The sequence below is a fragment of the Emydura macquarii genome, unplaced genomic scaffold (genome assembly GCF_026122565.2).
Source record: "Emydura macquarii macquarii isolate MOO-44397 ecotype Brisbane River unplaced genomic scaffold, CSIRO-AGI_Emac_v2 contig_1386, whole genome shotgun sequence".
NCBI lineage: Eukaryota > Metazoa > Chordata > Testudines > Chelidae > Emydura > Emydura macquarii.
Window position 1 is genome coordinate 2408249 of NW_027131523.1, and position 20879 is coordinate 2429127.

Here is a 20879-nt window from a genome sequence, read left to right on the forward strand (position 1 = left end):
CCCCCCCGTCCCTGGCCCCCCCGCGGGCCCCGCGTCTGTGATCATGTTAATTTCCTGCCTGAAACAGCAATAAACGTGTGTCCTGGACACGCTGGGCTCCTGTCTGTCTGTCTGTCTGTGTGTGGGGGGAACACATGGGGGGGGGGGCGCAGCGACCCCCACACACAATGCCACACACCTCCCCACAACACACACAGCGAGCCAGGCTAACACAATACCCCGCCGTCTGCACCACACCCAGCAGCACCACACCGCGGCCCACTGCACAGCCACTGCCAAAACAACACAACACACACGCCACAGCCCTCCCCCACCACACCACACCACACACCTCCCCACACCACACCACAGCGCCACACCCACACAGCCCAGCTAATTCAACAGCCCCCCCCCAACGCACGCGGCTGTGGGGCAGGACCCTGTGGTCCTGCGAGCGCCCTGGCCTGGCGGGCAATGGCCCCGTGACCCCCAGGGAGCTTTGCCGGCTGCGCCGCGCCCGCCTGTCGCACACGGGGCCCCCCAGAGCCAGAGCCCAGCAGGACGACACCCCGGCTCTTCCCCGCCCCACACCCGCTGCGTCCCGCTGCCTGCGGCCCCCTTCGGGTCTGGGCCCAGCCGGGCGGGGCTGGGACCCGCGACTGCCCCCCCGGTCTCACCCTCGCCGGCCAGGCCACCCCACTGCCCCCCCCAGCTCCAAAACAGGCTGCCAGCACAAGAGCACAACGCCCCCCCCCCCCCCCACATCTGCACCCTCCTGGGTAACACAACTTCGTAGGCGCACACACACACACACACACACACACCCACCCACCCACCTTGGGTAACACAATCTCACTCACCCCCCCCCTGCCCCCCCCCCAGCTCACCCTGTGTCCCACCCCGGCTTCAAAACCCCCCCGCCTGCCCTGCACCCGGCCAGTGGAGGAACAGGATTCCTGGGTCGTCCCCCCCAACAGCAGGACCCCGCTACCCAGCGCCCCCCACCACTTCTCCCTCACACCGACATCACTCCCCGGCTCTGGCAGGGGGTGGTGGGCAAGAGCAGGAGGGGCTGCTGGCCCGGACTCCTGGGTTCTCTCCCCAGCTCTGGGGGGGGCAGGAGCTGCTGGCCCGGACTCCTGGGTTCTCTCCCCAGCTCTGGGGGGCAGGGGCTGCTGGCCCAGACTCCTGGGTTCTCACCCCGGCTCTGGGGAGGCAGGGGCTGCCGGCCCGGACTCCTGGGTTCTCACCCCGACTCTGGGGGGGCAGGGGCTGCCGGCCCGGACTCCTGGGTTCTCACCCCGACTCTGGGGGGGCAGGGGCTGCTGGCCCGGACTCCTGGCTCCCGGCCGGGCAGAGGGGCCCAGGAATGCATCTTGGCCTGGGGCGTGGAGCCGGGCGGGACTCAGCACCGCAGGGAAGGGCGCCGGCGCCGGCCGCTCGTATTATCCTTGGCCTGGGCCAGCCGGCCGGCAGGGCCAGAGCTGCACAGCGCCCAGGCCTCCGCGGGAGAAACTGAGGCGGGGGGGCCCTATCCCGGGCCAGCAACATGGCAGGCCTGAGGGACTTTTGCTAAGGGCTGCTTCTTGGGGTGCGGGACTGCGTCAGGCGCTGTACAGACCCCAGCCTAGAGAGCCGGCCCCCCCCACCTGAGACAGAGAGCTTGGGCCCCTGGCCCCCACAAGCTGGGGGAGACAGTCATGAGGAGTTGGCCAAGCCCCCCCCTCCCCCAGACGCCCTGGGACTCAGTCACGCAGCCTCAGCCGCACCCCGTGGCCCTGACTCACGGGTCCAACGTGCACCAGCCCCCCTCCCCAGTGCCCTATGGCCCTGACTCACCCACACATTGCACACCAGGCTACGCCCCACACTTCACTATCACCCCCCCACACAGCCTTTAGCACCCAGGTGTGTGTGGGGGGGTCCTAGCTGCCCCCTTCACCAGCCCAAGCCCCAGCAAAAGGATTCCCCACAGCAAGGGGGGGGGGGCAGGAGGAGGCCAGGGTCCCCCCCCACTGGTGTTAGATCAGCAGGGCAGGGCAGCCCCTGCTGGGAAGGGCCCTGCCCTGACAAGTGCTCACTCCACCCCATGGAGAATTAAAGGGGGCTCCTGGCCCCCCAGCAGCAGAGAGTTGCCCCCCCCCCACCTGGCTGACACAACAGGGGCAGGGGGCAGTGGCTGCCCAGGCCCTGAACCCAGGAGGCCTGGCTCCTCCCCCCCCCCCCAGAGAAGCCAGTCTGTGTGGGGGGGCTGGCCCCCCTTGGAGACCTGCAGTGAGGGGGTGCAGGGGGCCCACTGCTGGGGTGCTGGCCCTGGAGCCAGGCAGACTTTACGTAAGCAGCTGCATTTACAGCAGGGTCTGGGCCCTGCCCCACGCAGGGGGAAAGGGGGGGGGGTCACTTATCGCTCCGCACAGCCCAGGGTTCAGGGCAGCACGGGGAGCAGGGAGTTTGGGGGTGCCCAGGCAGCCCCCCACCCCCTCCCCAATCACCAACAACCAGGCGAGGCCCCGTTTCCAAACCTTTATTGAAGACAGACAGGCCGGCTGCAGAGCCAGGAACAAGAGGCGAGCACGCGGGGCCCCCCGGGAAGTGGGGGTGAGGCCAGGGCAGGGCCCCCCCAGGAGCAGGGGCAGGATCCCTGGGAAGCAAGGGGAGCAGGGGTAAGCCAGGCAGCAGCCCTACCTCCGAGGGGTACAGAGCCTTCAGCTTCCCTGGGGAATGCAGGGGTCCCCCCACCTCAGGGAAGGCGGAAGGGGGGCCATGGAAAGGGAAACTGAGGCACAGAGGCTCTCCCACACCTGTTCAGCAGGGGAAATGCACTGCCCAGCCTGGAACCCCACACCCAGCCCCACACAGCCTGCCCCCTGCTCACAGGAGGGGGGTGGGGGTGGGGTGACAGCCCTGGGCAGGGGTGAGCACTGCAGCCCCATCCCCACCTGCAGGGTTCAGAGGGGGAAGGTCAGAGCCCCTGGAGCAGGGCCAAGTTCCTGGGCTAGGCTCCGCCCACCGGGGCGCTGGGGGCGGGGTCTAAGGCCCCACCCACTGAAAGCCACATTCCAAGCTGCAAGGGGGAGGGGAGGAGCCTTTATTCCTCCTTCTTGTCCTTGGGTCCGTCCTGCAGCATCTGGGGACAGACAGGGGACAGCGGGGTTAGGGCCGGGACCCCTCACTCCCGCCCCGCAGCCCCCCCTGGCCCCCTCCACTAAAAGCCCCTTTTAAATCTTTGAACTCCCCCCACGCCCAGTTAAAAATACCCCAGCCGCAGTTCCCATGGCAACAGGGCCTCCCAACAGCTGCTAAGCCCCGCCCCCAGGGCACAGGCCAGCCCCCCCCTCCCCGCAGTGGGGGCAGGGCTGGGCAGCCACACCCGCCTGGCAGCCCCAGCCAGCATCACGAGGCGCCTGGCGCCCGGCCCAGGCCAGGGGGAGGGGCGGGCCCCTCACTCCTGACCCACAGCCCCCCCTCCGCCAGTGCCCCTCCCCCCCCCAGGCAGCGCCCAGCCCCCATCAGCTGATGGCTCCCAGTGCCAGCAGGTTATTCATAGTCCCAGGCGGGCGCGGCCGGCTACCCGGACCTCATGGCTCAGAGCCAGCGTCTTCAAGGACCACGTACGGAGCAGCCCCCGCTCAGCACAGCAGGCAGGAAAGGGGCTGCGCCTCTGTGGGGGGAGCCCAGTGAGCTGTGGGGCAGGATGAGGGGTGGGGGCTGGAAGGCCCCAACCCCCACGATTCCAGCCCTGCCCCCGGCACATTCAGAGCCACCCCGGGGCTGCTCTACCATGTGATCCGCCCCTCCCCCCCAAGGGTCCAAAGGCCAGTCCCAGCACCATGGGCCCCCGGCCCTCCCCCCCACCTGAGCACCATGGGCCCCCAGCCATACCCCGCCATCTCAGGCCCCCCCAGCCACCTGTAGCTTGCTGTGTTCCTCCAGCAGCCGGTCGTACTCCTTGGTCAGCCCCTGCGCCTGCTTCTTAATGGCCAGCGCCTCGTTCTCCGCCTTCTCCACAGCTGGGGGGACAGGCTGGGTTAGCAGAGCAGGGGGACACCCCCCCCCGCCAGGCCTGCCGTGGGAACGGTGCCGAGATGGCTGATGCTCCTGAGCCAGCCCTGCTCACGCCCTGGACCCCGCCACAGTGCTGCTGGCCTGGGGGGGGGGGTCCACAGGCATGAAGGGTGCCTCAGTTTCCCCACCAGGGCTGTGCTGGGCCCGGGCACCAGGATTCACAGGGGAGCCGACAGGAGCCAGCAGTGGGAGAACACAGCCCACATGACTTAACCCCCGAGCTCCCGCAGGGGTGAATCCCCCGGCCCCCGACTCACCCCGCTTGCTGGAGGCCAGCTCCCCCTTCAGCTGCTGGAGCTCCGCCTTCAGCGCCGCGTTCTCCTCCGCCGCCCCCGGCCCTGCCACCGGCAGCTCGTCCAGCTCCACGCCGGCCAGCGTCAGCTCCTGGGGCAGGGGACAGGGGACAGTGACCCCCGCTGGCATCCCAGCGGGACCCCGCACCCCCATATCCCAGCCCAGGGCCACCCCAGAATGGCAGCCATGTCCGCCCAGCCACAGGCCCCCCCCCCCTCCCCGTGCCCTCAATCCCAACCAAGGGCCCCCCTGGAGCCACCTACTGTGACACTGAGCCCCCCGCTTTGGGGGCAGCCTCCCCCTGCAAGCCCTGCCCCCCACACGGAATCATAGGGCTGGAAGGGACCTCGAGTCCCCTGCACCCATGGCAGGTCTGGATGTGACTCAGTCCCTCCCTGCCGGGCGTTTGTCCAGCCTGCTCAGACAGAGCCCGGGCAATTTACTCCAGCGAGTAACGACCCGCCAGGCAGGACCTAAGCCGCCCTCGCTGCAGGTAAGTCCGTGGCCGCTTGCCCTGGCCTCGGAGGCCAGGAACAATTTTTCCTCCCTCCTTGGAGCAGCCTTGTCCGGCCTGGGGCCGTTCTGTCCCCTCCTCGTCCCGTCCCCGGGCTGAGCAGAGCAGAGCAGAGCCGGGCTGGGGCTGGCCGCACAGCCTGCCTGCTCTGGAGTGTCAGCAGCTGTGCTGCTCTCCTCCGGACTTCTCTGCAGCAGCCCCGCTGGACTCCTGGCGTGTGACCCACTGACCCCGGCTCTCCCCCAGGCAGCCACGGCCCGTTTTGGACGCGTGCGACTGACGGGTCCTTCCTATTTACCTCGGACCGCTTGCCCAGACCGCTCTGAATTACACCTGCAGCCCCTGCCGGCTGGGGTAAGCGAGCGCTGCCCTGCCCTGCTCTCACTGGCGGGTGAAGATAGTGAACGGCCCCGGCCCCCGGACAGATCGCCGCAGAGCCCACGGGTCCGGCCCCTCCGGTGTGACAACCACTGAGCACCACTCTCGGGGGACGCCTTCCCAGCCAGTTTTGCACCCGTCTCGGTGGCTCCAGCTAGGTTGTGTTTAAGGGCCGGGCGCGCGGGACAGCATCCAAAGCCTCTCTAACGCCCAGAGACAGCACGTCTACCGCCTGCCCCGGCCGCCAAAGAGCCAGCCGCTTGCTGCGCCAGGATTTGTTCCTGACCAACCATGCCCAGGCTATGCTAGCTCCACCCCCCTGCACTGGCTCTGTCCCCGCCACCTTCTTCAGCCGGTCGTTGTCCTCCATGTATCTCTTGGCGGCCTCGCTGGCGCTCTCCGCCTGCTTCTTGAAAGCCTGGTTGGAGGCCAGGACCGTGGCCTGCTGGGAGATGAGCGTCACCAGGCGGCGCAGGAGGCTGCAGGGAGCCAGGGCAGCAAGGGGTTAACTGCGGAGGGGCCTCCCCGGCAGGCACCAGCCATCAGAGAACCCGGATATTGGGGTCAGGCAGCCCCAATGGGGCGGGGCACGGGGGGTTCCCTTCACCCAGCGCTGAGCCAGGCCCCCCGAGTGGGGGGTGCAGGGGACCCGGCTAGACAGGGCTCCACGTACATTTTGGGACACTCCAAAGATCGTTGGCCAGTGCAGCCCCCAGCCCAGACCACGGGCCGGGCAGTCCACGGCTGCCCACCACCAAACCGGAATGTGTTTACCCCCACTCCTGCCCCACAGCTCTGTCAGCGCCCCCCCACTCACAAGGAGAGCAGCAGGGAGAAGCCGGCCAGGTAGAGGTTGCGCTGGGCGCGGAAGAGTTTCATGTGGAAATGCTCCACAGCGCCCGGGTTGTTCTGGAGATTCACCTTCTCAGTCACATCGTCGTACTTCTGGATCTCACGCACGGCATCTGGGGGGGGTGAGGGGGGCTAATATGCTGGGCACCAACCCCATGTGCAGCATTCCCAGCTGGGAACCCACCTGGCTCCCACAGGAACCCAGGAGTCCTGGCTCCCAGTCCCCCCCACCAAAACCAGCAGCCTCCGCTCCCCTCCCCGAGCTGGGGAGAGAACCCAGGAGTGCTGGGTGCCAGGACTGCCCCGGTCTGTAAGTTCACGGACAAGCGGTTTGAACACGGTCCGTGCAGCAGGGTGGAAAGGAGACGTTGCGTTTGACAGGGATTGTTGGCGTTCAGGGGCACTTCGTGCTGCACAAAGCTGCAGCGAGCGCAACGACCCGCTTCCTGCTTCTCCCCGCCCGCGCCCAAGGAGCCGATTGCTCAACGCGGCTGAACCGACTCGTTCCCAAGTGTGCGTGCAGAACCGCATGAGTGCACTGCCAGAGGAGAGCGGCCCCCGCCCCGCCCCACCCCATGGCGCCCAGCCCACACTGCCAGGCCCCCGCCCCGCCCTGCCCTGCCCCACAGTGCCTGGCCCAGTCTGCAAGGCCCAGGCGCCGCCCCGCCCAGCCCTGACAGCCAGGGGAAAGTGGCTCCCCGCCCCACGGTGCCCAGTCCAGACTGCCAGGCCCAGGCCCACCCCACGGCATTGAGCCCTGACAGCCAGGGGAGAGCAGTCCCCGCCCAGTTCCCCACCCCACAGCATCCAGCCCTGACGGCCAGGGGAGAGCAGCCCCCCGCCCAGCCCCACGGCGCCATCTCACCGAAGAGCAGGAGGATGAGGATGACGATGAGCACCACGAAGAAGGTGTTGCCGTAGGTCACCACCAGCCGCACCAGGCGGGACCGGAAGATTTTCTGCCATCTAGCAGGTGGGGAGGGGAAACGATCACACGGGCAGCTGGCTCAGCCCCCACCCTGCTGAGACCCCCCCCCCCTCCATCCCAGAAGGGCAGCCCTGCGCCTCACGGCCCTGCAGGGATATGGGGGCAGAACCAGACTCCAAGGTCCCCCAAGTCAGAGACACAGCCCTGCCCCCCAGCTAGCATTGGCGAGCCCCACGGCAGGTGCGGGGTCCCAGCCAGGACCACAGCAGAGGGGTCCTGGAGTGCAAGCCCCCCACCAAGGGGTGATGGGAGACAGTTCCCAGCTGGTGGGAAGTGAGAGCAGAGGTATGGGGCCTGGGCCCCTGAACCCTCCAGAGATCCTTGCCAGCCCCCCATCTAGTGCCACCCACGCGGCCAAGACTTTAGGTTAGCAATGATCACCCCAGCAGGGTAGCTCTGGGTCAGGCCCCCCAGACACCTCAGCACTAGCCCAGCCCCACAGCAGCGGGACTGGAGGAGAGGTTCCCAGCTGGGAGGGGGATATCGGCATCGAATCCAGGAGTCCTGGCTCCCAGCCCCACAGGCCTTTCTGACTTGGCCCTGTCCTCTCCAGCCAAGTGACCCACAGGCTCCGGCGTCTCCCTCGAGCACCCAGGAGGCTGAGGGGTCAGAACCAGGGGCGCACAGGACCCACCTGGGCGCTGAGATGAAGGGGACACAAAGCAGGAGAACGGCAAAGACCTCGGCGTAGAGGAAGGTGGCCACGGCCGTCCACTGCAGACTCATGGCGGCCACGGGGCGAGGGCAGGCTGATCCGGGGGGGTAGGGCAGATCTGGGGGAGAACGGAGAGCGTGAGGGTGGCACCCCACAGCCAGCATTGCAAGCGCCACCCCCACAGTGTTCCCCCTCCACTCCCCCCAGGGCCTGGCCTAACCCTAACCCTGAGCCCCCTCACGCCACCTCTCTCTGCTCCAGGGTGCCCCATAGTGCCCCCAGCACCCACTCCTGACAGCTCCCCACTGCTCTCTTCCCCCCCAGCGCCCGGCCCCGACAGCCAGAGGACAGGGCCACCCCCCCCCCCACAGCAGTGGCAGCCCCAGCGCTCCACTCTCTGCCCCACAGCACCCCCTAGCACCCCACCCCAACAGCCCGAGAACAGCCCCTCCCCTCCCACCACACTGTGCCCCAGTGCCCCACACCAGCAGACCCCTGCTCTCAAGCCCCCAACGACCCCTCCCCCCACTACCACCAGCATCACACCCTATGGTACCCTCCCACCCCGACAGGCAGGGGACAGCCCCGCCCCACAGTGCCCCACGCCGACAGGGCCTGATTACCTCTGCCAAGCCCCGCCCCCGCTGTTCTCTGCCCCACAGCGCCCCCCAGCGCCCAGCCCTCCCTACAGCCAAGGGACCGCCCCGCCCCGCCGCTCTCTGCCCCACAGCACCCCGCCCCCTCTACAGCCAGGGGACCGCCCCGCCCCGCCAGCCGGGGGGTGGAGGCTCGGCACATCGCTGACTCGCAGGCCCAGGGCCGGGCCGGGCTGGGCTCCACGAGGGACCCAGGAGTCCGGGGCCAGCCTAGCCCAGCATCTCCCCGCCCGCCCCAGGTGACAAGGACCCCGCGGGGGGACCTGCCCCGGTGCCCGGGCTCCTCGGTCCCCAGGTGGGGGTCACCCCTCCCCTTCCCCCCGGCTGCCCCTCACCAGCTCCGGTTCCAGCCGCTCCAAGGGCCCCGCACCGCCCAGCCCCGACCGGAAATAGGGACAGAGAAGGAAGTTCCGCCCCCGTCGGGCCACCTTCCGCCAATGAGCGCAGGACTCCCCAACCGGAAGTCAATGCGTCCTCTCACCGGAAACATCGTCATGACACAGCACTGGCGGAAACACTTCCCTCCTCGCGCCGGAAGGAACTCGCCACCAGGCCGGAAGTTCCCACCCTGACCCTTAGCGGGGCGGAAGCATCACACCCGTCTCACCGGAAGTGAGTCTGCCTCCAACCGGACGTGCCGCCAGGGCAAGTGAGGCGGCGGAAGTGACGTATGCGAGCGAGCGGAAAGTGTCCGGGTTGGTAACGTCAGCACTGGGCCGGAGGGGGCGCCTGTTGCCATGGTGATGCGGGGTGGGGCCTGTCTGCCCTTCGCTCCCCGCGGGGATGCGCAGCCCCGGACTGTGCACCCGGGACACCCGGGCTCCTGTCCCGCCCCCGCCCCCTCCCCCCGCTCCGTGCCTCAGTTTCCCGGCCCCAGCGCGCGTGGGGCAAACGCGGGACGTTCGTTCGTTCCCGTCCGAGGGTCCCGCTGCCGGCCCGGTCCCGGTCCCGGTCCCGGTCCGGGGGCCGGAGCTGGGCTGCGCCGCGCACGGCCCTAGCGGGGAAGGAGGCGTCCGCAGAGCTCCCGCCGCGGGCGAGCCAGGCCCGACCGGCCGCTCGGGCTCCCGCGCACTGCCTGCGGCTGCCCCGCACCGGCCAAGTGGGGCTGGCGCACGAGGAGCCGAGTTCGGACCGCGGCCCAGCCTGAGTCGGGACCCTGCCCCGACTGCCTTGGGGCTAGGCCTGCATTCAGACCCCCCTTCCCCCCGGGTCAATCCGGAGTCACTCCTGATTGCCGTGGGGGCAGGGCCGGAGTCGGATCTCTGCCCCCCAGGGTCAATCCGGAGTCACCCCTGATTGCCGTGGGGGCAGGGCCAGATTCGGATCTCTGCCCCCCCAGGGTCAATCCGGAGTCACCCCTGATTGCAGTGGGTCAGGGCCAGATTCGGATCTCTGCTCCCTGGATTAATTCAGAGTCACTCCTGATTGCAGTGGGTCAGGGCCAGATTCGGATCTCTGCTCCCTGGATTAATTCAGAGTCACTCCTGATTGCCGTGGGGGCAGGGCCGGAGGCAGATCTCTGCCCCCCCAGGGTCAATCCGGAGTCACCCCTGATTGCCGTGGGGGCAGGGCCAGATTCGGATCTCTGCTCCCTGGATTAATTCAGGGTCACTCCTGATTGCTGTGGGGGCAGGGCCGGAGGCAGATCTCAGCTCCCCGGACGCACCTAATTAACCCCAGGCGCTGGGCTGACCGACCGACCAACCCTTCCCACCCCGGTCTCGAACCCGGCTCCCTCCCGTGGGGCGGCAGCGCCATCTAGTGCCCGGTGCGGAGCTTCTCCGCCCGAGCATCTCGGGTCCGGCCGGCCGCCCCGCCCCGCCCCGAGGAGAGGGCAGAGCATTGTGGGACAGGGGCGGAGCCGGGCTTGACATTTGGCTGCCAGCTGAGCAGGGCCAGGCCGCAGGATGGGGCCGGCCCCGTGGCACCGGCCGTGGTGCGTGGCCAAGGCGGCTGGCCGCTTGGCCCGGGGGGTGACGGCCAGGAGGGCGGCCGTGGTCCTGGCGGTGGCGGCCCTGGGCGCCCGGAAGCTGTACCCCCTGCTGCGGCAGGCCGCGGCCCCCTCCACGCGCCCGGAGCCAGGGTCCCTGCCGGGGGGCCCGGAGCCCGGGCTGCAGTGGCCAGAAGAAGACGTGGCCGCCGCGCCCGGCGTCAACCGGGCCTTCTTCCGGCGCTTGCTGCGCCTGCTGCGCCTGCTCTTCCCCGGCCTGCTGTGTCCGGAGACCGGGCTGCTGGCCCTGCACTCGGCCGCCCTGGCCAGCCGCACCTTCCTCTCGGTCTACGTGGCGCGGCTGGACGGGCGCCTGGCCCGCTGCATTGTCCGCAAGAGCCCGCGGCGCTTCGCCTGGCAGCTGCTGCAGTGGCTGCTCATCGCGCTGCCGGCCACCTTCGTCAACAGCGCCATCCGCTACCTGGAGGGCCGGCTGGGCCTGGCCTTCCGCGGCCGCCTGGTGGCCCACGCCTACCAGCTCTACTTCCGCGGGCAGACCTACTACCGCGTCAGCACCATGGACGGCCGCCTGCGCACCCCGGACCAGGCGCTGACCGAGGACCTGGTGGCCTTCGCCGCCTCCGTGGCCCACCTCTACTCCAACCTGACCAAGCCGGTGCTGGACGTGGCCGTCACCACCTACACCCTGCTCAGCACCGCCCGGGCCAAGGGGGCCGGCACCGCCTGGCCCTCGGCCATCGCCGGCCTGGTGGTCTGCCTGACGGCCCAGGTGCTGCGGGCCTGCTCGCCCCGCTTCGGGGAGCTGGTGGCGCAGGAGGCGCGGTGCCGGGGGGAGCTGCGCTACATGCACGCCCGCGTGGTGGCCAACGCCGAGGAGATCGCCTTCTACGGCGGGCACCAGGTGCGGGCAGCCCGGGCGCCTGGCCCCTTTCCGGGGGGCGGCTGGGCCGGGACGCCTGGGTCCTCTCCCAGTGAGGGGGGCTGGTTAGATGTGGGGGGGCTGGGGCCAGGACGCCTGGGTTCTCTTCCAGTGAGGGAGTGAGGAGGGTCTGGGGGTTAGATGGGAGGGGCTGGGAGCCAGGACACCTGGGTTCTCTCCCAGTTCGGGAGGGGGGGGGTCTGGGAGCCAGGACGCCTGGATTCTCTCCCAGTTCGGGGGGGGGGGGGGGGGTCTGGGAGCCAGGACGCCTGGGTTCTCTCCCAGTTCGGGGGGAGGGGGTCTGGGAGCCAGGACGCCTGGGTTCTCTTGCTGCTCTGGGAGAGAAGACGGGGGAGATTTAAAGGGCCAGCAGCCCCCGGGGAGCTGCGGCTCTGCAGCCATGTCTGTCCCTCTGTCTGTCTTGTTTACGTCTCTCTCCCGCCCAGTTCCTCGAATCACACCCTCCCCGAGGCCGGATGCGGGGGTGTTTTGACCGAGGACAGCCCCTCCCCGGGGCTGATCGTGGGGGGGGAGACCCGCCCCCGTCACTCAGCCCCTGGGCTTGTTTTGGGACCTCCCTGCCCCTTCCGCACTGCTACCCGGGGGGCGGGGAGGCTGGGAGCCCGGACTCCTGGGTTCTCCGTTCACTCCAGGCTGGGCTGGGGAGCTGGTGGGTTAGAGCCAGGGGGAACCCGGACTCCTGGGTTCTCTCCCCGGCTCTGGGGGGGAAGGGGAGGTTTGGTGGGTTGGGGGGGGGCTGGGAGCCCGGACTCCTGGATTCTCTCCCCGGCTGTGGGGGGGAGGGGAGGTTTGGTGCGTTGGGGGGGGGGGGGGGCTGGGAGCCCGGACTTCTGGGTTCTCTCCCTGGTTCTACTTGCTTCACTGCTTCCAAGGGCCCCCAGCAAGTGCTGAGAGCCGGGGACCCCAGATCATTCACTGCCACCAATGGCACCCCAAATGTATGGGGCCCCCCGCTCCCCGGCACTGCAGATTCTACCCCCTCCCCAAAACACCATCACCCCAGTGGCCCCCTCCCCCCAGCCTGTGCAGCGCAGAATCCTGGGGTCCCCCTTCACCCTGCAGGCGGCCGGGCCAGGCTGACCCCCCGACTCTCGCCCACAGGTGGAGCTGACCCTGCTGCAACGCTGCTATGGGGCCCTGGCTGCCCAGCTGGACCTGCTGCTGCTCCAGCGGCTCTGGTACGTCATGCTGGAGCAGTTCCTCATGAAGTACGTGTGGAGTGCGGCCGGCCTGGTCATGGTGGCCGTGCCCATTGTCACAGCCAAGGGGTACAAGGAGAGCGGTGAGTGGGGCAGGGCCCGGGGGAAGGCAGCAGGTGTCGGGGGCTGGCAGGGGTGAGGGACCCTGGGATGAGGCCGGGGGAACCGACTCGCTCCCCGTGCAACGCAGTGCAGCTGCTCCGCGGAGCCTCCCCGGGCGGGGGGCGCTTGGCACATTCCCGAGGGGGCCGGTCGTGTCAAGGAGCCAGCAGCGTGGCAGGGTCTCTCCCTGGGTTCTCAAGCGAGCCGCCCGGCCACGGACATGGTGCTCCTGACCCCCACGCAGCCCCCGGCTCCTCCGTGCGCGTCTCCCCTCGCTCCGACCTCTTGGCTTTCCCGGGGCGAGGGCAGCTCCTGCGCGCCCCTCGTCTCCGGCTCGCAGCATCTCCCTGCCCTGGCGATACCAGCCGTGCCTCTGCGCCAAGCCTGTGGTGACGCGGAGACGCGGGGAGGGGACACGGCCCGGCCTTAGGCCGGTCCTAAGCTGTTGCACCCCTCTGCCAGCTGCGGGCCGGGGACTCGGCTGTCTGGAGGAGAGCTGGGGGCTCCCCGTGGACACTGGCCGCACGAGGGGGTTCACAGCCGCCTTCGAAGCCTCTCTCTGCTCTGCGCACGGCCAGCCGGCCGGCATCCCTGAGTGCCGTGCCAAGAGCCGCCTTCCTCCCCTTCGCCCCCTTTCTGGGCCGGGCGCTCGTCATCTCCGGGGCGGCCTCCCTTCTCCCAGCCGTGGCGCACAACCTGCCCTCCCGCGTCAGGACCTGTCTGCTGGCAGCCACCCTTCGCGGCCTCCTCGAGCGCTGGCTTGCAGTGCGCTGGGGGCTGCTCTTCCTTGGCGGCCGTGGCTGTGGCGGCAGAGCGCGGCTGGCCGTGCTCCGTCCCCCGGGCTCACCTTCCTCTGCAGTTGAAGCTGCACCTTCGCAGCGGCCGAGGCGCGTGATTCTGGAATTGCTGCTCTTCTTCGGCACCTCTGGCTTCGTTTCCCGCCGTTCTCTCCCCCCCCCCCCGGCTGAGCCGTCTACTCCTGGTCTCTGCCACTTGCAGCGCCAAGCTCCTGGCCCGGATCCTGCCAGCCCAGAGCCCGCCCAGGCCCGAATTACCCCCGGACCGTCCCCCCAGCCCTGGTGGTGTCCATCAGGGTCTTGGACTCGTCACGTCTGCTGCTGAATTGCTGCTTGAAACGCGCCTTCCCTCTGGATCTTCCAACTTGTGACGTGTGCCCTCTGCCCCGCCGCGCGGAGAGTCACCGGCCTGGTCCCAACGACGAGCTGGTCCGACATCCACCCTCGCCTGCGGCCGGCTGAGCGCAGGGCAACGTTTGTGTGCACCAGCGGCCGAGCCGTTTTTGGGGGAGGCCAGCGTCGGAGCCGCGTCAGTTCGCAGAAGGGACGACCCCCCCGCGCGTTCAAAGACCACGTAGGCCTCAGCCAGATGTTTTCCGTTTGTCCGTCCTGAGGGGCCGTGTCCGCCCATCACATGTTCATAGGTGGGATTATCCCAGCCCACGTGGAGAACAAATCATTCCACGTGGAGAACGATCATTGTCCTGGCCAAGGACGCTCAGCTGCCTCCCCCAGGAGCAGCCTTTGGCCCCTGCGGCGCTATCGTCCGTGGGCGTGTGGCTCCCAACAGCCGTGACTTTTGCACAGTTTATCACAAGCGAGAGGTCAATATCCTTGTGTTCGCAGCCTGCCTCCCCTCAGCGTGGCACCTGCTGCCTGGCTTGATAAGAAGCCGTCCCATGTTTCCCACGCAACAAGCCGCCTTCCCACGAAAAGGGGCCATGTCCTGGCTGCCTCATCTCACTTGGCCCCAGTATACGTAGAGCAAAGGCTTTTGTGTCTCTGCCAACGTCTTTTCCTCCGTGGCTGTGCAGATTCCCAGTTTCCGATGAAGAATTTCCTTGCGGTGTTGATTCTCCGTCAGCATGAAGCCGGCTGGAGTGTTTTCCCGCATTCACAGAATCCAGGGCCAGCAGGGACCATTGCAACCGTCTCGTCTGACCCCGCGTCTCTCAGCTCAGAGACCTGCCCCCCAATCATTCCTGGAGCAGATCTTTCAGAGAACAGGCAGCGCCAGAGAATCTGCCATGCCCCTTGGGCCGGTGTCCCAGCGGCTCCCGGCTCTCACCACCGAGACCTGGCGCTGCCTTTCCAGCCTGGATTCGTCTTGCTTCGATGTCCAGCCATCGGATGGTGTCAGGCCTTCCTTGGCCGGCCCGCAGAGCCGGGTATTAAATGTTGCTCCCACGTGGGAACGTGCTTCCAGGCTGTGTCCGTCTCCATTCAGCTAAATGCACGGAGCCCCTGGAGTCGCTCACTCGCCGGCAGGTTCTGAGCCCTTTGGTGGCTCTCCTGGTTCTTCTCTGACCCCTCCTCAACTCGGCAACGTCCTTCCTGAACTGGGCACCACAGCTGGATGCAGGGTCCCAGCAGCGGCCGCGCCGGGGCCGATCCCCAGGGAAATCGCCTCTGCGCCAGGATCCCCCTGGCCCATCGGGCCCCAGCATCGCACCGGAGCTCACGTCCCCCTGCCCGGTCGCCGTTCTTAGATGGACGCATTGACGTATTTAAACGCCCCGCGTTGGCTGCGCCGTGTTCGCAGCGATCCCGTCCCCCGTGTCCATGTCACCCGCAAAGCTGTCACTCAGGATTTCGTGTTCTCTGCCAGGGCCAATAGAGACGTGAAGCGGTGCAGGGGCCGAGCACCGGCCCCCCCGGTGATTCGCTCCGACGGCCGGTCAACGCTGTCTTGCCTCACGGCTGGCAGATCTGCCGCTCTGCACCACGCCGGCTGGTCGTGAGCCGTTTCTGCGCGGCTTGACTCAGCCCCTTCCCCGAGGGAGGGTCCTTAGCCTGGGGTGACCCTGTCTGGCCTGGGCGGACCCGGCCTGGAGCTCAACGCCCGACAGCCTAGCCCTCAGGGCCACCCGCCCCGTCAGGGCACAGGGCTGGGGGGCAGAGGGAGGAAGCCAGCCACGGGGTAAGGGGCTGCCAGAAGGGCAGGCAACCCACGCGGGGGGTGCCCCGTTGTGGGCTGGGGGGCGCGTGGGGGGCAGTTGGGGTGCTGGGAGAGGCAGAGCATTTTGGGGGGCAGCACTGGGGGACCGTGGGGGAGTAGAAATGCCCCCCTTGATTCCCACTTCTTCCCCCAGACTCGGAAGAGGTGAAGCAGGCAGCGCTGGAGATGAGGGAGGAGGAGCTGATCAGCGAGAGGACCGAGGCCTTTACCACGGCCAGGAATTTACTGACCGCAGCCGCTGACGCCATCGAGAGAGTCATGGCCTCCTACAAGGAGGTGAGGGGGAGCCCGGGCTCCTGGCGTCGCTCCCGGCTCTTGGTGGGGAGTGGGGTGCAGTGGTTAGAGCAGGGTGGGGGAGGAGAGCCCGGAGCCTGGACTCCTGGGTTCTGACTCCCGCCCTCCGCAGGTGACGGAGCTGGCTGGCTACACCGCCCGCGTCTATGAGATGTTCCAGGTCTTTGAAGACGTTCAGCGCGGCCGATTTAACCACCCCAGGGAGCTGGAGGAGGGCCAGGACGGGGACAAAGCCACGATGAGGCATGGGGCTCGCGTGGAGGGACCCCTCAGGATTTACGGTGAGCCCTCAGTGAAGCGTGGCGGCCATTTTTGTGGGCCCCACTAAAATGGGTCTTCTCTGAAATGGCCTGCTGGAGGGGCTGGGCCTCGCTATTAATCTTCCCTCCCTTTATCTGCGGGTCACTCCTCAGGCCGGGTCGTGGACGTGGAAAGTGGAATAATCTGTGAAAACATCCCAATTATCACCCCAACTGGAGACGTGGTGGTGGCCAGTCTCAACCTCAAGGTAAAGGGGGGTCTGGGGCGGGGCTAGCCGGGGGCTGCAGGTCAGGAGTGAGGGGCACTGGCAGCGCTGGGGGGAGCCAGGGAATGAGGGAGGCTGGGGCAGGAGCTGGGCTTGGGCGGGCACTAGAGGGGGCAAAGCCAGGGGAAGTTGGGGGGGCTGGGAAGGAAGGAAGATTGGGGGCTGGGGGAGCTTGGAGGGTGGAGCTGGTTCCCACCTGTCACACGAGGGGGGCCTCGGTCAGCTGGCAGGGCCCTGCCCCCTCACTGAGCACTTCCCACCTCTCAGAGACCCCATGTGTGGAGGGGTTGGGGGCCAGGGACTGGGGGAGGCTGGGGGCTTCGTGGGGGGCCCCATTGTCTCACATCTCGCCGGCTCCCCCTGTAGGTGGACAGGGACATGCATCTTCTCATCACCGGCCCCAACGGCTGCGGGAAAAGCTCCCTTTTCCGGATCCTCGGGGGGCTCTGGCCGGCCTACAGGGGGGTCCTCTACAAACCCCCCCCGCATCGCATGTTCTACATTCCCCAGAGGTACGGGGGCAGCCCGGATGCCTGGCTTCTCTGGGAGGGGAGCGGGCTCTGGTGGTTGGGGGGTGCTGGGATCCCTGACTCCAGGGCCCTCTCCCCAGGAGTGGATGTGGGAGGCTGGGAGCCAGGACTCCTAGGTTCCCTCCCCGGGCCTGGGAGGGGAGTGGGCACTAGTGGGTGAGAGCAGGGGCGGCTGGGAGTTTGTTTACCCCTCTGTGTTTATCGTAGGCCCTACATGTCAGTGGGCTCCCTGCGGGACCAGGTGATCTACCCGGACACCGCCCAGGACATGGCGCGGAAGGGGCTGACGGACGCTGACCTGGAGCGAATCCTGGACATCGTCAGCCTCAACTACCTCGTCCAACGGGAAGGAGGTGGGTGCAGGGGGGGCTCTGGGGGTGATGGGGCCGGATGGGCTGTGATGGGGCTGGGAGGGTGATGGGGGCTCTAGAGGGTGATGGGGCTTGGGGGGGTGACTGGGGAATAGCTGACACCCCCTGAGCAAATGACCAATGAGACGTCTCCTTTCCCCCGTGGGGCGGGGCCAGGCTGGGAGGCTGACAGCGATTGGAAGGACGTCCTGTCGGGGGGCGAGAAGCAGCGAATGGGAATGGCCCGGATGTTCTATCACAGGTGGGTGACACCCCCTGGGGACGCCCCCCGCCCTCTCCTGGGGACGCCCCTCCCCCTGCTCCTCCTGCTCCTCTGGGGATGCCCCCTCCCCCTCTGCAGTTGAGTCCCTGCCCCTCCCCAAGCTGGGGGGGTGTCAGGTACCAGCCCCCCCAAGCTGGGCCCTGGGAATGGGGGTGGGGGGTCGGAGCGGACGGGGGCTCGGGAAGGCTGTGCGGGTGGGGTGGTAGCTGCTGCCTTGCTGCCAGGGCGAGGCGCTGTGGGGCTTGGGGGGGCTGGTTCCCCCTGCCTGACGTCCCCTGCCCCCCGCCAGGCCGCAGTACGCCCTGCTGGACGAGTGCACCAGCGCCGTGAGCATCGACGTCGAGGGGCGCATCTTCCAGGCTGCAAAGGATGCTGGGATCTCGCTGCTCTCCATCACCCACCGGCCCTCGCTATGGTATGTCCCAGTCCCACCCCCAGAGACTCCTATGGTATGCCCCATCTCACCCCCCCCCCGCTATGGTATGTCCCATTCCGACCCCCAGACACTTGCTATGGTATGTCCCATTATCCTCCCCCCGACACTCACTGTGGTACAGCCCATTCTCCTCCTACTATCCTCGTTATGGTACATCCTCCTTCCACCCCCCGCCAGGCACACTGTGGTATATCCCATTCCCCTCCCCCATACAGACTATGGTCCATCCCATTCCCCCCCTGCTCTGTGCTTCGCCCCCCCTTCCCCGGGCCCACGGGGGTCAGACAGGGATGGAAACTCCCGACCCTGCCCCCCACCTCCGCCTGACCCGACCAATGCAGGAGGGGCCGGCCCGGTCCCAGCATGGGGGGCAGGGGGACCCCAACTCTGGGTAGCTGCTGGCCTGAGCCAGGTGGGACCTGGGGGTCAGCGGCCCCGATCAGCCAGCGGGGCACATCCCGGGGGTCGAGCTCCACCAGCACTGGGGGCCTGGCGCCCCAGGGCTCCCCCCGACTTCCCCACCAGCCCCCGCCCCACAAGTGTCACCCACTGCCCTCCCATCTCTGCCCCCCAGGCCAGCCCCTGCCCCACTGCTGGACCCCTGCCTCCCCCTACTGGCTCCTGCCCCTCCCATGCTGGCCCCCCTCACCCTGGCGGATCACCCCAGCTGCCCCCCCGCCTAGTGCCCCTGCCTGTCCCCTTTCAGTTGCTTTCCCCCAGGCCCCCCCCCCCGTCACTCTCCCAGCAGGCGCCTGCGTGGGCGGGGCAGGGCCCGGTCCCCGAGACTCAATGGCCCTTTGTTCCCGGGCAGAGCCGGGGCTGAGACCGGGGGGGGGGGGGGCCGTGGGCCGGGGGGGGGGGCATGCGGGGCCCTGCTGACCCCCCTCCCGCCCCCAGGAAGTACCACACCCATGTGCTGCAGTTCGACGGGGAGGGCGGCTGGACGCTGGAGCCCCTGGACGCGGCCGCCCGGCTCTCGCTGACCGAGGAGAAGCAGCGGCTGCGGGCGCAGCTGGCCGGGGTCCCCCGCATGCAGCAGCGCCTGACCGAGCTCTGCCAGATCCTGGGAGAGGCCCCCCGGGACCCCGCCTGACCCCCCCTGCCCTGCTCCCCACTCGCCCCGTCTCTGAACCTTTCGGGGGCCTGCAGCGCCCCCCGTTTATAGTGCACTTACTGCCTCTTTCCCCGCCGCCCCCTGACGTGGGGGCTGTACTGTGAAATAGCGGGGCTCACCGTGTCCCCCAAAGATGACACGAGAACTTGTCCCCTCGCACCTCAGTCCCTCGCGGCGCCCCAAAGAATCCATTGCACAAATGGGGGGCCACTGGCCTCGCTCACGAGGGAACCCCCCAGGGAGGGCCCCGGGACGTTGCTTCATGCCCGCCCGCCCAAGCTGCACAATATTTTCTCCTAACTCCAGGCTGTGGGCCCCGTTTACACACGCTCTGCTTTGGCTGAACCCAGTTTACAAACCACTTTGTTTCAACCAGTTTAAATCGCCATTGGGATGCTCTGAATTCGTTTTGGGGACCACTTTGGTTACCCCAGTTTAAATCGGTTTAAGAACCAGTTCAGTTTAAGTTAAATCAGTTTAAATCCCTTTTGGGGGACACTGAATTTGGTTTAAGAACCAATTCAGTTAAACCAGTTTAAATCCCCGTCAATGTGCACTAAATTCAGATTAAGAACCAGCTCAGTTCAACTGATTTCTGTCTCCATCTGGATTTAAAGTGGTGTAAAGTTTTCACCTGAGATTTAAACAGGTGTAAAAATCCCAACTGTGAGTTAAACTGGTTTACAGAAATGGAGTCATGCGTTTGAATCTGGTTTAACCCACTCCAGTTTGAGCCTGGGGGGAAGAGGAGGAGGCTAGAGCCATGTTCCATCGCTGGTTGTGTGGATGCACTTAGAAGGGCCTGAGCCAGGGGCTGTCCTGTCTGAGGCTGGGTTCGTACAGCGCCTGGCGCAGCGGGGTCCTGACCTGCTCCTCCCTGCCCCCCCATGGGACCCTCCCAGCTCCCTCTCCCCCCCCCCTCGCTCCAGCCCACCCCATGCAATTCATCTTCACCCCTCTGTACCCACCCCACCCCCTTCTGCCATGTGCCCCCTCTCCCCTGCACAGGTGGGGTCACAGCCAGCCCTGGGGGGTCATTCCCCAGGCCCCCCAAGCAGTGCACCAGAGTCTGACTATGCAACATACCCCCCGCGTGCCCCACAGCCTTATGAACCCCCAGACACCAGTAAAACCCCGACAGACAGAGCCCCGTGTCTGGCGTGAGTCATTGGGGGGGGGGACACCCAGGCATCCGGAGACGGGCCTGCGAGGTTCCAGCCTCGGCCAGCCGGGGGCGCCCGTAGCCCGGCAGATTCGGCCCGGCGGGGGCTGGGGGACCTATGGGGGGGCTGGCTAGCAGCAGCGCATTGTGGGGGAAGCCCAGCTGGTACAAGCCGTGCCTGGCCAGGAGCCACCCGGGCCGGGCCAATCTCTGCTCCGGGCCGGGCGCGCGGCAGCCGGGTAGGGCGACGCTGGGGGGCGGGGCGGGGCGCTGCGGGGGTGCCCCCAAAGCCACCTCGATGCACCCCGGGGATCCTGCCTCAGTTCCCCCCACGTCCTCGGGGGGAGGGGCTCGCTGCTTAGGGGAAGGAGCCCCCTTACTGAGGTTCGGGGGGGCGCTGCGGGGAGTTGGGGGCAGCCCCCAATGGGGGTGGGAATTTCCTAGGGGACCCCAAATCGCCCCTTGCAGGAGCCGGTGTCACCCCCAAAGCCGGGCTGCCCCGCGAACCCCGAGTCCCTCCCCGGGCCGTGTCTGCCCCCCACATGACGGGGGGCTCCAGGTCAGGGCCACGCCACGCCCGGCGCCGGGGCTCCCCTTCCGGCCCCCCATGGGGCGCCCCCGCCCCCGCTTCGGGT

General features: G+C 68.0%; 2 protein-coding genes across 2 annotated transcripts; one reads left to right on the top strand and one right to left on the bottom strand.

The window, feature by feature from the left end:
• Positions 1-2488: 2488 nt before the first annotated feature.
• BCAP31 (B cell receptor associated protein 31) lies at positions 2489-8829 on the bottom strand. Its single transcript, XM_067552392.1, has 8 exons — positions 8717-8829; positions 7705-7843; positions 6948-7048; positions 6048-6195; positions 5574-5709; positions 4302-4428; positions 3889-3989; positions 2489-3106 (listed from the first exon to the last, which is right to left on the bottom strand). Exons 2-8 carry the CDS (start codon positions 7794-7796, stop codon positions 3068-3070), a joined length of 744 nt encoding a protein of 247 aa, XP_067408493.1. The 5' UTR covers positions 7797-7843; positions 8717-8829; the 3' UTR covers positions 2489-3067.
• A 1181-nt stretch (positions 8830-10010) lies between these two features.
• On the top strand, positions 10011-20773 carry ABCD1 (ATP binding cassette subfamily D member 1). Its single transcript, XM_067552390.1, has 10 exons — positions 10011-11233; positions 12374-12554; positions 15683-15825; positions 15956-16124; positions 16257-16351; positions 16736-16881; positions 17107-17252; positions 17427-17511; positions 17822-17947; positions 18866-20773. Exons 1-10 carry the CDS (start codon positions 10289-10291, stop codon positions 19059-19061), a joined length of 2232 nt encoding a protein of 743 aa, XP_067408491.1. The 5' UTR covers positions 10011-10288; the 3' UTR covers positions 19062-20773.
• Positions 20774-20879: the final 106 nt, after the last annotated feature.

Excerpts from the sequence above, each read along its gene's own strand:
- BCAP31 (XM_067552392.1), bottom strand. The coding sequence starts at position 7,796 with ATGAGTCTGCAGTGGACGGCCGTGGCCACCTTCCTCTACGCCGAGGTC. Across the intron at positions 5,710-6,047 it reads TTCTCCCTGCTGCTCTCCTT|CCTCCTGCGCCGCCTGGTGA; the intron begins GTGAGTGGGGGG and ends GGCTCCCTGCAG. Across the intron at positions 3,990-4,301 it reads GCTGGCCTCCAGCAAGCGGG|CTGTGGAGAAGGCGGAGAAC; the intron begins GTGAGTCGGGGG and ends CTGTCCCCCCAG.
- ABCD1 (XM_067552390.1), top strand. The coding sequence starts at position 10,289 with ATGGGGCCGGCCCCGTGGCACCGGCCGTGGTGCGTGGCCAAGGCGGCT. Across the intron at positions 11,234-12,373 it reads CCTTCTACGGCGGGCACCAG|GTGGAGCTGACCCTGCTGCA; the intron begins GTGCGGGCAGCC and ends TCTCGCCCACAG. Across the intron at positions 16,352-16,735 it reads TGGCCAGTCTCAACCTCAAG|GTGGACAGGGACATGCATCT; the intron begins GTAAAGGGGGGT and ends CTCCCCCTGTAG.